The sequence below is a fragment of the Mesoplodon bidens genome (genome assembly GCF_964165515.1).
Source record: "Mesoplodon bidens genome assembly, chromosome: 9".
In the NCBI taxonomy this organism is placed as follows: Eukaryota; Metazoa; Chordata; class Mammalia; order Artiodactyla; family Ziphiidae; genus Mesoplodon; species Mesoplodon bidens.
This window is the reverse complement of record NC_138166.1, coordinates 8,583,472-8,599,397: the sequence shown is the minus strand read 5'-3', so window position 1 is coordinate 8,599,397 and position 15,926 is coordinate 8,583,472. Positions and strand designations below refer to the sequence as shown.

General features: G+C 39.9%; 1 protein-coding gene across 1 annotated transcript in view; it reads right to left on the bottom strand.

Moving 5' to 3' along the window:
• Window positions 1-15,437, bottom strand: part of GSAP (gamma-secretase activating protein) — a 99,650-nt gene extending 84,213 nt beyond the window's left edge. The window contains exons 1-5 of the mRNA XM_081244970.1: window positions 15,178-15,437; window positions 4,605-4,681; window positions 3,564-3,620; window positions 1,558-1,627; window positions 1,197-1,250 (exon numbers count right to left, since the gene is read on the bottom strand). Coding sequence (XP_081101096.1) covers window positions 1,197-1,250; window positions 1,558-1,627; window positions 3,564-3,620; window positions 4,605-4,681; window positions 15,178-15,286 — 367 coding nt within the window. The 5' untranslated portion in view covers window positions 15,287-15,437. The remainder of the gene's footprint in view (window positions 1-1,196; window positions 1,251-1,557; window positions 1,628-3,563; window positions 3,621-4,604; window positions 4,682-15,177) is intronic.
• Window positions 15,438-15,926: the final 489 nt, after the last annotated feature.

The following is a 15,926-nucleotide window of genomic DNA, read 5'->3' as shown; positions in this document are numbered from 1 at the left end:
CAGGACAGGAATAGAAAGAGACCGACATGCGATCTACCTGACCAGAGGTTGATAAATGGTAGTCCACAGGCTGGATCCAGCCACAGGTGGTTATCATTGCCTGAAGAGAATTTTTTTTTAAATATCTGGGCTGGTACTTCCCTGGTGGCGCAGTGGTTAGCAATCCACCTGCCGATGCTAGGGACACGCGTTCGAGCCCTGGTCCGGGAAGATCCCACATGCCGCGGAGCAACTAAGCCCGTGTGCCACAACTACTGAGCCTGCGCTCTGGAGCCCACAAGCCTAGAGCCCGTGCTCTGCCACAAGAGAAGCCACCTCAGTGAGAAGCCCACGCACCACAATGAAGAGTAGACCCCGCTCGCCACAACTAGAGAAAGCCCATGCGTAGCAACAAAGACCTAACGCAGCCAAAAGTAAATAAATAAATAAATTTATTTATTAAAAAAATATATATCTGGGCCAACATTTAAAACTTAAAAGTTTACATAGAAGTCCATACTTCTCTTGATAAATTGAAAAGCTGGTCCCACTAGGCTTTATTGCCCAACTTTGGAGATGGGACACATGCCTCATGGGGTACCCCGCCTACCACTAGACCCTATAGCTCGCCGTGTGGGCAATCACCACTCCTCTCTTGCATCCATTGTATCCCCAGCGCTGTGCATTGGGCCTGACCCACTGCAGGCACTCCATATTTGTTGAGTTCTGGACAGATGGATGATAAAAAATGTTAAAAGGAAGTGAGGGAGGGAATCATATAAGTAATCAACTATGAAGTGGGCCTCGGCAAATGAGTAGAACTGATTTTTATTTAGAATTGGTGGACTATTCATAATGCAATATGTGTTGGTTAGAAGTTCACCAGATATCAGGATAAAATGGCATTCTCCAAGCAATACTAACATCTTCCCAACCTTTTGTACCAGCTTCTGCCTGTAGGGTTTCTAGTGTGTTTTCCATGTTCAGTCTACAGATGCTAATTGCTTTTTTAATATTTCTGTTATTCACTGTTATATTATTTTCTGTATTTTCTTGTTTACTTGGAAAAAATGTAAAGAAGCCTCTTTTTCATGCTTGACATGACCTTTGCCTTTTTATTCTGAGATAAAGCTATTTGTAAAAATGTTTGCAATTTGACTTAGTAGTTCAATAAATCTTCAACTCTCAACAAGTACTAAAAACTGTAATTTCATTACCTGGTTGAAGCTCATTCCTTCTTCCTTCTTTAGCAGCTTGAACTAAACTTGCGGCTAATGGAAAAAGAAAAATATAATCCATTAGCAAATGATCCATACAGCGGCTTGTTAAAGTTTACCATTTTATACCCAAAATAAGTGAGGGCTCAAAGCTGTCAGTGGATGATTAAGGTGAAATACAAAGTATTCTTTTTTGTAGATAGACTCTACAGATTCTTTATTTCAAATCTAATCTCCCAAGTGCATCTTCTCACAGAAAACCATTATTATAGAATGATTGAATATTGCAAAAATTCAGTACGTTGAAACTAAAAAATGTAGTTTAGTTCTTGACTTGTAGCAATGAAAGAGTTCAACTTACCCAGCAAAGTTCTCTCCCTGTTGACCGAGCAACTGACAACTTGCAAGTCTTTCTCAAATGTATAGAGATGCTATTAAAACAGAAGTATTTTTTAATTTGGAGTTTCATGTTAAACAACAATTTCATGAATGCAATTCCCATTCAGCTCTCTAGCAAGTAGCATTGTGGCAAAGCATTTTATTAAAGAACCACCAGTGAACCAGTTTATCCATACTGAGAAGTTTCAGATTATTTTTTAAGAAAAAAGTTTGCTATTGTAGGCCATCTTTGGCACTGAAACTTAACCATGAGACAATATAGTGGTTAAGAGCACAGAACTTGGAGCCAAGTTAGACCCAGGTTCAAATCCTAACTCTGCCACTTGCTAGCTGTGTGACTTTAGATGAGTTATTCAACCTCTCTATCTTCCCGTCAGTAAAACAGGAATCATAATACAACCTATCTCAGGAGATCCTTAGAAGGGGTGAGTTAGATAATCCATGTGAAAGTACTTACTACAATGTCTGCCACACATAATAAGTACTCAAGTGTTAGCTATCATGATTATTGAGGCAAGTAACACTAATCACATTACATGACTATGACCTGATTAACTACGTCTAACAGACTGTCACAAGTGCATCCCCTAAAGGACTCCCATATTTAGAAGATTGGCCAAGCAGTCTTTTTTATTTGATGTTTATTTTTATTTTCTTGCTGTTTGATTGTTGCAAGATTCCATTTCCCGGAATAGTAAAGAAAATTAAAGTGGTCATGCAGAAGGAGGACGTGAGGTGCAGCTTGAGGAACTGGAGGCAATCACGGTTATATTAAGTAAACTCTCTTAAAATACACTTAGAGGATAAGGAAAGATAGAGCCTTAGACTTCAGGAGAGAGCAGGCTAAGAGAAACAGTGACTGCAGACTACTACGAAGGTAATTAGTACCTGCAGACAAAAGAACCACTGAGAACATACTAGAATCCAGGGGCCAGAAGATGATTAGAAAATGTTGAAAAGTCAGGAAAAGGGAACTTTGAGTTAATAAGAAGGCTCTGGATTCATGTGAGAAATTTTGGTTTCCTTTGACTCTTGCTCTGAGGGATTCTTATTTATAAGTAACAAGAGTCATGAATGTATACACTTAAGTTTTTAGTGTTTTATCCTTTTAATTAATAAATAACACACAAGGAGAGTCTCAGCGTTGAAAACATGCAAACACTACCAAATAAAAAGTCGACGTTCTCCATTACATTCACCCAATTCCAATTTCCTCTGAAAAGGAAACATGTTTGTAATTTGCTCTGTAGCCTTCCAGATCATTCAAAATGAGTTTTTAATATATATTTAGGCACATGTATATTCGTCTTGCAAGTTTTTTAAACATAAATGGAATATATTATTCTGGCAACTTGCTTTTTTCATGTAATAATGTGTTTTGGAGTGCCATCTGTGCCAGTGTACATTTATAGACTTCTTAGTCCCTCAATATTGGTAAATTGTTTTTATGTAGGCACAAAGTGACTCCCTCCCATTTGCCCCAAGAATTAGACAAGCCTGTTACGCTAACCAATGTCTTATGTGAGTGCTTTGAGGAAAGATTAAGAAAAGGGGGCTGGTTCTAAACCTGGATCTGTGAGAAGTAATGAGAAGCAAGAACAGTAAAGATTACGCAGAAGCAGAAGTCAGAGCCAGAGGTCATTATGAGATCCTAAGCTTCGGGGAGCACACAAATCCTGGGGAGGGCAGTGGACTTCCTACATCCCTACAGAACATTGGATACTTGGTTTGAGCCAACTTGGCTTAAATCTCAAAGGACTAAGAGACCAGGTGACATTTTGTTCCAGGACTCCTTACACTTTTTTTTTTTTTTAAGATAATGGTAAAGGGAGAAGAGAAGGAAGGCAAAGAAATATAAACTAAATTTTTAGAAAATAAAATGAAATAAGAAGTTGTATCTAGAAAGAAGGAAAAATTTTAAAGCAGTAAAGTAACCAATAAGTAACTATAATCTATGGTGATTTTTACCTCATTTTGTTTGGTTTGGTAATCATACAATCCAAAGAAGACATTTCCCTTATCATCCTGAAAAGAAAAAATTAACTAGATGTTTATTAAATGTCATTGTTTAGGAAGTTACTAGTTTTAAAAGAAACCTGCAATAATTCAACCAGTATTAGCAACAAGCACTTAAAGGTAGCCTGCTGTGCATGTCAGAGAGGGACTGAACCTGTTTCTGCTGGTCAGATGGATCAAAGAGTGAAAGGGAATAAGAATGTACAGCTCAGTGAGTCTGGGGGACCCTGTCTCCTAGGACTGAGCATGGTGAAGGAGCAAATCTTTTTGTACTTCCATTTATTTCTGCAAGAGAATATATATGACGGTCACTGACTGTGGCTAGAACAAGTCCCTGATATTTTTATAAGTTAAACTTTTTGAATCGTACAACTCCTTTAATGCAGCATCCTCATAGATACAACTTAAAATAACTTTTTTTAAGCAAAAAGAAAAAAAAAGTACAGTAATACAACTGTGCAAAGCAAACTGACCACTGTTATTATTCTTCCACTTTTCACTACTATGGTAAAGTTATCTGTAAAGTTAAATTTTCTTTCCTTAGAACAATTAATATTGAAAACACACTGTCAAATAATAATACCTCAAAAGTCTGAGCATATATAAGTTTGAAAAGATGATGTACAGTAATAATATTTAATATTTTCTCAAAGATAAAAATTTAACATTAATTAGGTTTAAACATCTTTTACTTGGCATTTTTCCTGTAGAAAATAAACTGTTCATCTATTCAAAACATTTGAGCGCTGTGTCAGACACTGTGTAGCTTTTTATTTAAAAAAGAGAAAACATTTCATAAGACTGAATTTCAATTATCCTATTCAAGCTCACAAAATAAAAAGTCATATGTTAAAGATTAAATGCCAACAGGTCTTATTCACTACCCCTCAATAAGATACAGCATAAAACTCTGTAAAAAAAAGAAATGGTTAAAATGGTAAATTTTATGTTATGTATATTTTACCACAATTAAAAAAAAGAATATAGGCATACCTTATAGGTATAAATAATATTTCCATTTCTTTCAACATTTAGTACACGTAAGCTCTCATAATTGTTTTCTAAAACACCTGAAACAATAATAGCAAGTTAATACTTAGCAGATGTTTAAAAACATATCTAACAAATACAATATTAGTGTGAAAAGCCAAATACAAAAGAATACTGATCATACCATTACATGGAGTTTAAAAACAAGCAAAGCTAATCTATCTTATTAGAGATCAGACTAGTAATGACCTTTAGGGAAGAGGAAAGGAGCAGTGATTAGGAAGTACCTCAAGGGAGCCTTGCTAATGGAAGTGTACACATTGGAAAAAACCAGCAGAATCTACTGAAGCTGAATATATATGGCTCAAAAATTGCCCTTGTACATATATCTCATAAGAAGTATACACATATTGTGGCAAATAACACATATGACATCTACAGCACTATGGTTCAGAGACTTCCTGGTGGCGCAGTGGTTAAGAATCCGCTTGCCAGTGTAGGGGACATGGGGTCCAGCCCTGGTCCGGGAAGATCCCACATGCCGCAGAGCAACTAAGCCCATGCACCACAACTACTGAGCCTGCGTTCTAGAGCCCATGAGCCAAAACTACTGAGCCCACGTGCTACAGCTACTGCAGCCCGCATGCCTAGAGCATGTGCTCCGCAACAGGAGAAGCCACCGCAGTGAGAAGCCCACACACCGCAAAGAAGAGTAGCCCCCGCTTGCTGCAATTAGAGAAAGCCTGCATATGGCAACAAAGACCCAAAGCAGCCAAAAATAAATAAATAAATATAGCACTATGGTTCATAATAGTCAAAACTGGAAACCCAAAATATCCATCAAAGAATGAATAAATTGTGGTATATTCAAACAATGGAATATTATACAAAATAAAAATGAATTAACTTGCTATAACATGCACCATAAATGAGTCCAAGAACCCCACATACTCACCCCTCCCAAAAAAGGTACAAACTGTATGATTTAATTTACACACAAGTTTCAAAAACTGGCAAAAAAAATCTATTGCGCTAGATGAGTGATTGCTGGAAAGGAGTAGGAAGGAGACCTTTGGGGTTCTATTAATTTTCTCCTTCTGGCTCTGAGTGCTAGTTCCATGGGTGTGCCTCACTTTGTGAAAATTAACTGAGTTGTGCACTTGTGATTTGTGTACTTTTCTGTATGAAGGCCATATTTGACAAAAGATATAAAGATTTTTTACACAAAACATTTAACTTGTAAGTTAACGGACCATCATTTTTCTTCTAAAAGTTTAGGATATTCCTCCGATTTCTACAGTTAAAGGATTTAAACACTGGTTAGAAACAGCATTGATAATTATCACCATTAATTGGGAAGAAAAGTATATTTCCCCAATTTCCTTAAAATTAAATTGCTTAAACTTGACTCATTTCCCCCACACAAGAACAGTGTTATTAGATGTTAAAATATTATGTTGATTATGACAAATTCCAATATCCAGACAAAACATATGCAAAATATCCTATAAATCAGGGCAAATTTCAGTTTGTATTCCTGATGAAAAAGGAAAAATCAAGACACAAAATCAGGATATGGGCTTCCCTGGTGGCGCAGTGGTTGGGAGTCCGCCTGCCGATGCGGGGGACACGGGTTCGTGCCCTGGTCCGGGAAGATCCCACATGCCGCGGAGCGGCTGGGCCTGTGAGCCATGGCCACTGGGCCTGTGCGTCCGGAGGCTGTGCTCCGCAACGGGAGAGGTCACAACAGTGAGAGGCCCGCGTACCACCAAAAAAAAAAAAAGAAATCAGGATAATTGGTGAGCTCAACCCGTGCACTGGAGCTGGGAGTGGAAAACATTTAGACATGGTTCACTGAGAACTTCGGAATCATCCTGAGATCTCTCTTGCCAACTCCTCACAAGAAGAAGCTGCCTGGCTCTTCAGGGGCCAAGGCAAAGAGGGGGGCAAGTGTTGCTTATATATGGGTATATACACTTTTCAATGTATATTGAGGTATCAGACACATCATTCTCAATATTAAAAAAATAAGAATAATCACTTGGTCTCTTAGGATAATAGTATGATTCAATCAGCTTACTGCTGAACAGCACTTCATAATTTACAGATTTCTCATTGCTATCTCAATCATACTGTGTAAGGTACTATAGGCCCATTGTATGGGTAAAACAACTGAGTTTCAATGAAGTTAAGATATTTGGCCAATATCATATATTGAAAAAGTGGCACAGACTAATTTCAAGCCTAGGAAAAGGTAAACAGAATGAACTAAGTTTCCTGTATCATACTCACAATGGGAAAACAGATAATTACTGAAAAATCCTTTAAGGTAGATTTTGCAGACATCTAAAGAGAATTTCACTGAGTTTCTTTTCATCCTGCACATGACTCAAAACTCCTGGAATGCAATGTGTCAATATTTTGAGAAGTTTTTTTTTCTTTCAAGATTATAAGGATGCTGGAAGAGACCTTCTCAAAAGTACACTTAAAAGGTTTCAACTAAGAACTTCTTTACAAGAATCTTGCTAAGAAAATCCAATTTCCTTGCAAAAGCACAACTATTTCCAAATCACTAAAATATTAAGAGGAAAAAATTCTCGGGCTTCCCTGGTGGCGCGGTGGTTGGGGGTCCGCCTGCCGATTCAGGGGACGCGGGTTCGTGCCACGGTCCGGGAGGGCCCCACATGCCGTGGAGCGGCTGGGCCCGTGAGCCATGGCCGCTGGGCCTGCGCGTCTGGAGCCTGTGTTCCGCAACGGGAGAGGCCACAACAGTGAGAGGCCCGCGTACCGCAAAAAAAAAACAAAAAAAAACTCACCAACAAGTGCAGATTACAACACATGATATATGCTTATTCCATTAAATCAATGGTTCTCAATGCTTGTGTTGTGTTGGAATCATCAGGGGAGATTTTAAAAGAACATGGATGCCCAAGCCCTGCCCCAAATATCCTAATTTTTTGGAGCTGGTGAGGGGCTTACTCGCTGGTGTGTGTATTAAGTTTCCCTTGTTATTTTAATGTGCAGCCAGGGCTGAGAAACAGTGAACTACGTATTTATAAATAATATACATTAAACAATATTCATTAGATAGCATAACTAGGACCTGCTTATAATGTAACCAGAGTAGAAAGAAATAATAAAAATAATGTCTTCATGGGTCTGTTAGGGAGTACGAATTGCAGTCTTAAATAATCCTGCAGTTAAGTACATGGTTCTCATCTGAAGGATATTTACATTTGACAAATTTAGCAATGTTGGTAAGCCAGAGACCAGTGTCTCACCACACACTATAAACCCATCAGCCCTTCCTCCCCAGATTAGTTGCTCATGTTTTAGACACACCCCTTTAAAAGACTTATTCAATAACCTCTTTGCTTATTCATTCTGACTCTTCTCCCACTAGTTCAACACTGGAAAGTCCAGAGGAGGAAGTTTAGCAATTTCAAATGAGGAAACGTGGTTTAAGTTAGCAGTTCAGTGAAATCAGAGTTCATGAAGGAAAAATGTAGCATTCTGATAAATACTTGCATAAGTAAACCTACTAAAAAAACGGAGAGTAGGGCTTCCCTGGTGGCGCAGTGGTTGAGAGTCCGTCTGCTTATGCAGGGGACGTGGGTTCATGCCCCTGTATGGGAAGATCCCACATGCCGCGGAGCGGCTGGGCCCGTGAGCCATGGCCGCTAAGCCTGCACGTCCGGAGCCTGTGCTCCGCAACGGGAGAGGCCACAGCAGTGAGAGGCCCGCATACCACAAAACAAACAAACAAACAAACAAACAAAAAACGGAGAGTACCTAGATATTAAAGGAGTTGGTGAGTCACAGCTCATGTAAAATTAAAGCTGGTTTGCCACCCCAGTGTCCACTGAAGCCCTATTTACAATAGCCAGGTCATGGAAGCCACCTAAATGCCCATCGACAGATGAATGGATAAAGAAGATGTGGTACATATATACAATGGACTCTTACTCAGCCATAAAAAGGAACAAAATTGGGTCATTCGTAGAGATATGGATGGACCTAGAGGCTGTCACAGAGAGTGAAGTAAGTCAGAAAGAAAAAAACAAATATATATTAACACATATATGTGGAATCTAGAAAAATGGTACAGATGAACCAGTTCACAAGGCAGAAATAGAGACACAGATGTAGAGAACAAACGTATGGACACCAAGGGGGGAAAGCAGCAGTGGGGGTGGGGAGCTGGTGGTGGGATGAACTGGGAGATGGGGATTGACATATATACACTAATATGTATAAAATAGATAACTAATAAGAACCTGCTGTATTAAAAAAATAAAATTCAAAAAAACCCTATAAATATTTTCATTTATAGTTTCTATCTTTGATGTCATGCACAGAATTGTCTTTCCTACCCTGAGATTATATAAATGTTTGGTATATTTTTTCTACAATTTTCGTTTTTATTTTTTAATTATATATTTGATCCAACTAAAATTTTTTTATGTATGTATTTATACTCATACGTATATAGTATGAGATAACATTTGTCATTATATTTTGTTTACAAATGGTTACCTAGTTGTTCAAATGCCATTTATTGAATTATCTGTTTTTTTCTGAAATGCCACACTTACAATGTAGTAAACCCCTATGTATATTTCTGAACTACTTATTCCTGTTCCATTGACCTATCTACATATTATTAAGTCAATGCCACATTGCTTTGATTACAGCTTTATAATGCTTTTTAATATTTGGTGGTCAAGTCCTCTGTGATCACTCTTCTTTCATGGCTATTCTCATCCTTTTATCTTTTCAAATAAACTTTAGGGTAAATCTGTAAAAAAAAAAAAAAAAAAAATGCTGGTTTGCCAGATAACTCTCGTCCACTTCAATGTATTCTTTGCCAAACACGAGTGATTTCACTTTAAAAGAAGATGTCTGTCAAATATGTAAATTTGGTTTCCAACTGCTATGAGACAAAAATCAAATAAAAGTATTTCTTTTCTTTCCAATGACTATGGGGGTGGGGGGAGTCTCACAGCCTTATACAAAAATTTGAACTAGTTCCTAAAACAGAGATCAAGGAGTGCTAAGATATAATTATCCTATGACATTTCTATTCTGTAAATAATTCACATAAATCCTCCTGCTCAACAGGACCAGATATTATAATTTCTAAACGTATGAAGTAAACATTATTATATGATTTATATTTCATATTCTGAATAAAATGAGAAAAATCAAGGATGGGGTGATTAGTTAAGCAATAAAGAGAGAGAAGATTTAGAAAAGGAGACTAGGAAGGTAGAGGAAGGAAAAGTGAAAAGGAAGGACAGTGGCGAGAGAAGAGTGAAACAATAAACAAAAACAATGTGACTAAGCCAATCCTCTGGCCCCCAAATCTGTCTGGGGGTATCTAGGAGGCAAAAATAAAAGCATTACTCTTGAGTCAGTTAACTGGTAAAATATATCACTTCCTTGGAAAAAATGAATAACTACAATATTTGAAAGATTAATCAATCTGGAACATTAATAAATTCTAATAAATTCATAAACCTAATACTAATTGAAGCAGGCAAGGAGATATAGGCAAGAAAACCTACATTATTTCTGGTCTTAAATATACGTGACATTTAAACCTTAGAAAATTTACATACCGGAGACTTTTTCTTAGTTTCCTGAAGATACGATATATCCCAAGAGGGGATTAAGCATTAGATAGAAAAATTAATATATAAAATCTATTATATTGCTACGTACCAGTAATAGTTAGAACCTATAATGTTTTTAAATGTGCTATTTATGAGAGCAACAAAAAATAATAAAAACCCAGGAATAAATCTGGCAAAAACCTTCATGGAGAAAATTCTAAGAGTTGTTAAGAATCATAAAGGGGCTCTAAATAAACAACAAGCTATACTTTATTCATAGTTGGGAAGATTTAATATTGTAAAGACGCCAATTCTCCCCAAGCTGATCTATAGATTCAATGCAACTCAAATCAAAAATCCAACAGACTTTTTGGTGAAATCTAACTGGCTGATTCCAAAATATATATGTAAGAACAAGGAGCATAGAATAGCCAAGATGATCCTGAAGACGACTGATGTGAGAAGACTTACTCTACCAGTTATCAAGACTTAACAGAAAGATAGTTACTAAGATGTCTTCATCTAACATTGGCCAATGAACAAAATTAAAAGCCCAGAAAAGGAGACTCACACACATATGGAAACTTGATGTGTGAAGGAAGTGGTTTTGCTGTCAGTGAGAACAGGTAGGGCTATTTGGTTAGTGACACTAGAACTACTAGCTATTAACACAGAAAAACAATGCAATTTACAAAAGAATATTTTTAACACCTGTAAGCTATAAATAATAACAAAACAAAATAATGTAACCACCACCTAGCTTAAAAATAGCAAATATCAGGACTACTTTTGAAGGTTTTGGTGTCCCCCTATTTGATTCCTACATCATATTACAAAAATAAATTCCAGATGAATTAAAAAGATAACAAAATTCAAAGAAAAAAGCTTTAAAGCTTTTAGAAGTTAATATAAAAATGTCTTCATGGCTTCTAAATTTCTTTAAAATATCCAAAAAGCACAAACCATAAAGGAAAAGACTCTTAAATTAGACTACATTATAATCAAAAACTCTTGTTTATCAAAGGTAATCACAAACTGAAAAAAACAAGAGATTGACGGAAGATATCTGCAACATATATGATGAACAAAGGACTAGAATCCACAATGAAGAATGCCTTAAAATCAGTATTTTAAAACCCCACAATAGACAAATGGACAAAAGGATGAACCGACATCCCACAGAAGGGGAAACTCAAATAGCCAGTACATATATAGAGATGTTCAACCTCAAACCACAATGAAGTAACGTTTACACCCACCAGTTTGACAAGAAATTTAAAATCTGGAAAAATCAAGAGCTTGTGAAGATAGAGTACCAAAAACATTTCTATACCACAAATGGGGTAGTTAATAAGTACAAGTACTTAAGAAAACAATTTGGCACTACCCAGGAAAAGTGAAGACATGCATAGCCTGTGACTCAGCAACTCTACTGTCAGACATCCATCCTAGAGAAACATGTAAAGTGTGCACCAGGTTCGTAAAAGCATAGACTGTTAACAGCAAACCCCAGAAACCTCCCAAATGTCACTGCTGGGATAAAGATAAGTAAGTTAGGTTCCCTAGGAAACACCCTGAGACAGTTTCCTATGCAGGGTATTTACTAAGGAGTGGTAACTAAAGTGGGATTAACACGTGTAGCAGGAAGGAGAAGGAAGCAGGACCAGCTGGGGAAGAAGTCAAGTTACAATGAAGGCCCAGTGGCCTCAGGTGACCTTGGGGTCCTCCACTGGGGAAGCTCTAGAACTGAAATGAATTGTCAGAGTTGTCCCATGTGAGTTAAAATGCCCAGGTCTTTATACCCCACCTCACCCTCTCATTAAAGGAGGCCATACCTAAACTAAAGGGGCATAAAGCTGGGTGACGCAACCCTCTGCCGAGGCCATCCCTGAGGGGGCTGACAGCTGAGGGCTATCTGCTGCCCACACTTACAGCACCTGGGACAAGCCCTTCCTTGACAGGAAGATCTAAGCACTGCATCTCCATGTCCACCATAGTGTTGTATAGTCACACAAATGGAATACTATACAGCAGTGAAAATTAATGACCTACAGCAGTCCACATGGATAAATCTTACACTACTGAGAACAAAAAAAATGAAAAGAATACATAGTGTTCTTTCATTGACTTAAAGTTCACAAACAAGCAAAATGAAATGATGTTTTGCTTAGGGAGATATACATATGGGTTAAAACTACAAATAGGATCAAAGAAATGTTAAAATATAAAAGTTTAAATGGTTGTAGGTAACAACTTACAGATGAGGGATAGAGAGAGAAACAGGATCAAATAGGGAGACAAAGAGCCTACAAAAGTCTTGATATTATTCTATTTTTAAGGTGGGTACACAGTTTTGCTTTTTTTATTATTATTTATAGCTTAGATGTGTTAAAAAATATTCTTTTGTATAACTGTTTTAATTTTTTAAAGAACAAACGTTTTCTTCCTTTATTTCAGGAGAAATAATTTTCCCAAAGTTCAACCTAGAACAAGAAACACATGCAGTAACCAAATCTGGTCTCCTTACTTCTTAACCCCTTTTTGACTAAAATGCTATCATATATGCACTGAATTTCTGTTCTGGCTGACTTAGCCCCGCTCTGTAGCTATTTTGCCAGAAATATGTCATACATCAGGAGTACTACTTAACACCACTAAGAAATCTTCAGTTGTATTTGTTGATGTAAAAATATTAAGGCTTCAAATTTAGAGAGCAAGTGTACAGAGAGGATACTTTACAATGGTATAATTATTCATAATTTACATTTGAAAATCCGAGACTTTGAAAGGAAAATAATTTGCACAAATGTGTGGAGTAATAGCTGTGCTAGAAATAAAATAGAATCCCACATTCCCCTGCCAGTGCTACAAATTACAGCAGCAGAATAATTAACTTGTGGTTTTTTTGAGCTACCACCCACTGGTGATTTTCAGAAATAACAATTTCTTTTAGTATAATAGGGCTAATATCTTGCCAAGGTGCTCCGCAGGAGTAAAATACTACCAATATCAGAAAAATCTGGTATTTCTAGTAAGTTTAGTTTCTGAGGACCCAGGGGTATCTGCTGTTTGGTGAAATGTCAGCACACAAGTTTATATGTCTTCACAGATGAGTGAAAGACACAAGGAAGCCAAAATCTAACTGGCTCACACACAGCTTTTCAATCACAACACACATTACTGAAACATAAGACTGTGGCATTTCACACTTCATCTAACTTCTCATTTTCAGACACCTGCCACTTAGCTATATAAGGTGGAGGTCCAGAGGAAGGACTACTTTGTGGTGGAAAGCATAAACTTTCAAAAGCTCTTTAGACATTCAGGAGACTTTTAAAAAATTTCCCCCAAAAGTGAAGCTTTACTAATAATGACACTAGTCGTTTGTCAAACTCACTAGTCAAAGTGGAGCCTTGAGCTTGACAAACATGACTCCCTGTTTGGAACCAACAACCAACATGCCAAGACAAGGAACCCTACAAATATTCTGCTAAAGCCGTAGGATAAAACATTTTCTCCAGCGATAAGGGGAAAGGAGTTGTAGATATGGGTAATTTGATGGACCTCTCAAAAAAATGCCCTACAGCAAGTCTAGTGTTTAAGGAAAACCAGAGGGGGAAAAAAAAGAGGTAAACACACTGAAGTGGCTAGCTCCTGTGCACAACTGGGATCCAGGGTATCGTTTCTTTGAACCTGCACCTAAGCCCTGAAGATGCAACATTATTTACAGCCAACGTTTCTTCTTGAAAAACCACCTGGGAAATCACAGAGTTCCCCTTCTTTAAAGTTTTGATTGATCAATGCTGGGAAGGCTCGAGAGTCACTTTCCCCTCCCTTATCAAAATCAAAACAAAGGATTTTTGAGACAGATGGAAACCAAAGGCTCAACTGCCCAGAATGTATTCCAATTCTCCCTGAGGAAGCTGGGCAGGACACCCGAGGATCACTTAGTCTCACGCCTCTTGCTGGCGGGCACTGGTGGGCTCTGGGTTGGTGGTGACGGGCTTGATGCTTTGGAAAACAGTGGGCTCTCAGTTCATTGCTCACAGCCTGAAAGCAGACCCCTACCCTCTCGCACTTCACATCCGAAGTGGCATGTCCCCTAAATCACGGATACTGTTCACCCAGAAACACGTCTCACAAACGTGGGGACAAACTGTGCAGCTGTTAAGTATTTATACGGTGCTTTTCCTGGCGGCCATGATTCATCTTCTCTTTCTCATAACGCGAGAACTTCCAGGAGCCTCCAGTCTTGGTGGAACCCCTACCCGGGTGATGAATCTTTTTTGGCAGGTGAGATATGAATAAAGCATAAAGAACGACCCTCCCCCACCCCCTGCAGCCTTGTGCCGGAGGAGTTGGCGAGTCTGGGCAGCTGCTCCTCCACGCCCTGCTCTGATGAGATGATGCAGAGGGTACCACTAGTGTCCCAGCCTTTCTACTGAAGGTGACTTACTGTGCGCAACCCTTAAGCCAAAAGCTCGAGGACTCGCTAGAAGAAGCAGTGACCACCTAGAGGGGTGGGATAGGGAGGGTGCGAGGGGATATCGGTATATAGGTACACGTAGAGCTGATTCACTTTGTTATACAGCAGAAACTAACACACCATTGTAAGGCAGTTATACTCCAATAAAGATGTTTAAAAAAAAAAAAAAAGCAGTGCAACTCCGCCACCGAGACCTTGCCCACCTTGCCGCGGGGGCTGTCCCTCCGCCCTTCAGCCAGTGGCCCCGATGAAGGTGGCAAAGCCCAGACTCCAAAGAGGGGAAGGTCACCCCTTCAGCACCAACCTTCACAGGTTGGCAGGGGGCACAGGCTGCGCGTCTGGCGGTGCCCACCAACCACCCCGGCCCAGCCCGGGAACCACCTAGGTATGAAGGACTCCGACTCCCCCGCCTCCGCTGCCCCTGCCTGCCCCCTCCATCCAGCCCCCACCCCGCCCCGACGCACGCCTACAGCACCTGGGCCTCCGCCTCCGGCCCCAGCGGCCACTAACGCCGCCCGCTGTGCCCGCAGCCACGGGAGCACGTCCTTCCCGAGATCGAAGTCGGAGACCAGACGAAGAGCCATTGCCCGGACGCGGCCACCGGGCAGCTCTGGGGCCCTGCGCCGCGGGCATTCCCGGCCCTCCGCGCGCCACCGCGCCCCGCGCCCGCCCCTCCTTCCTCTCTCCCGCCCGCCGCTTTCGGTTCCGCCGCGGCCGAGGGGGAGAAGCCCCAGCACCGCCTCCTCCCGGCCCGGCCCGCGCCGCGCACGTGAGCCTCGAGCTGCGCACCCTGGGCCGGCGAGGGGATGGGGGGAGGGGGAGCGACGAGGGCGCGGGGCCCAGACCCAGCCCGGCCGCGAACCCTGGGCTTGCACCCTCGCGGCGGAGGACAGAGAGGGAGGGAGGCTTTGTTTTTTAAAGAGGCGTGGAGATGTTGCTGGGCCAGTGGTTTCCAAACTATGCTGCATATGACATGTGCGTGCTGGGCGTTTTGGGGTTTGTTTGTTTTTCAATCCCCAGGTGAGTCCACTGTGCAGCAAACTTTAGAAACCAGTTGGCTAGAGAGAGGTATTACTAGCTGGGTCACCTGAGAAGGTTCAAGGTCATCACCGGGGCAGAAGCAGGCGGTGGCTTGGGCCTATTCAACCCAATTTGAGTGGTGGTATTTTATTCGTAGTGCTTAAGTAGAAAGTAGCAGCGAGGTGTATGTGAGATGATTCTCTT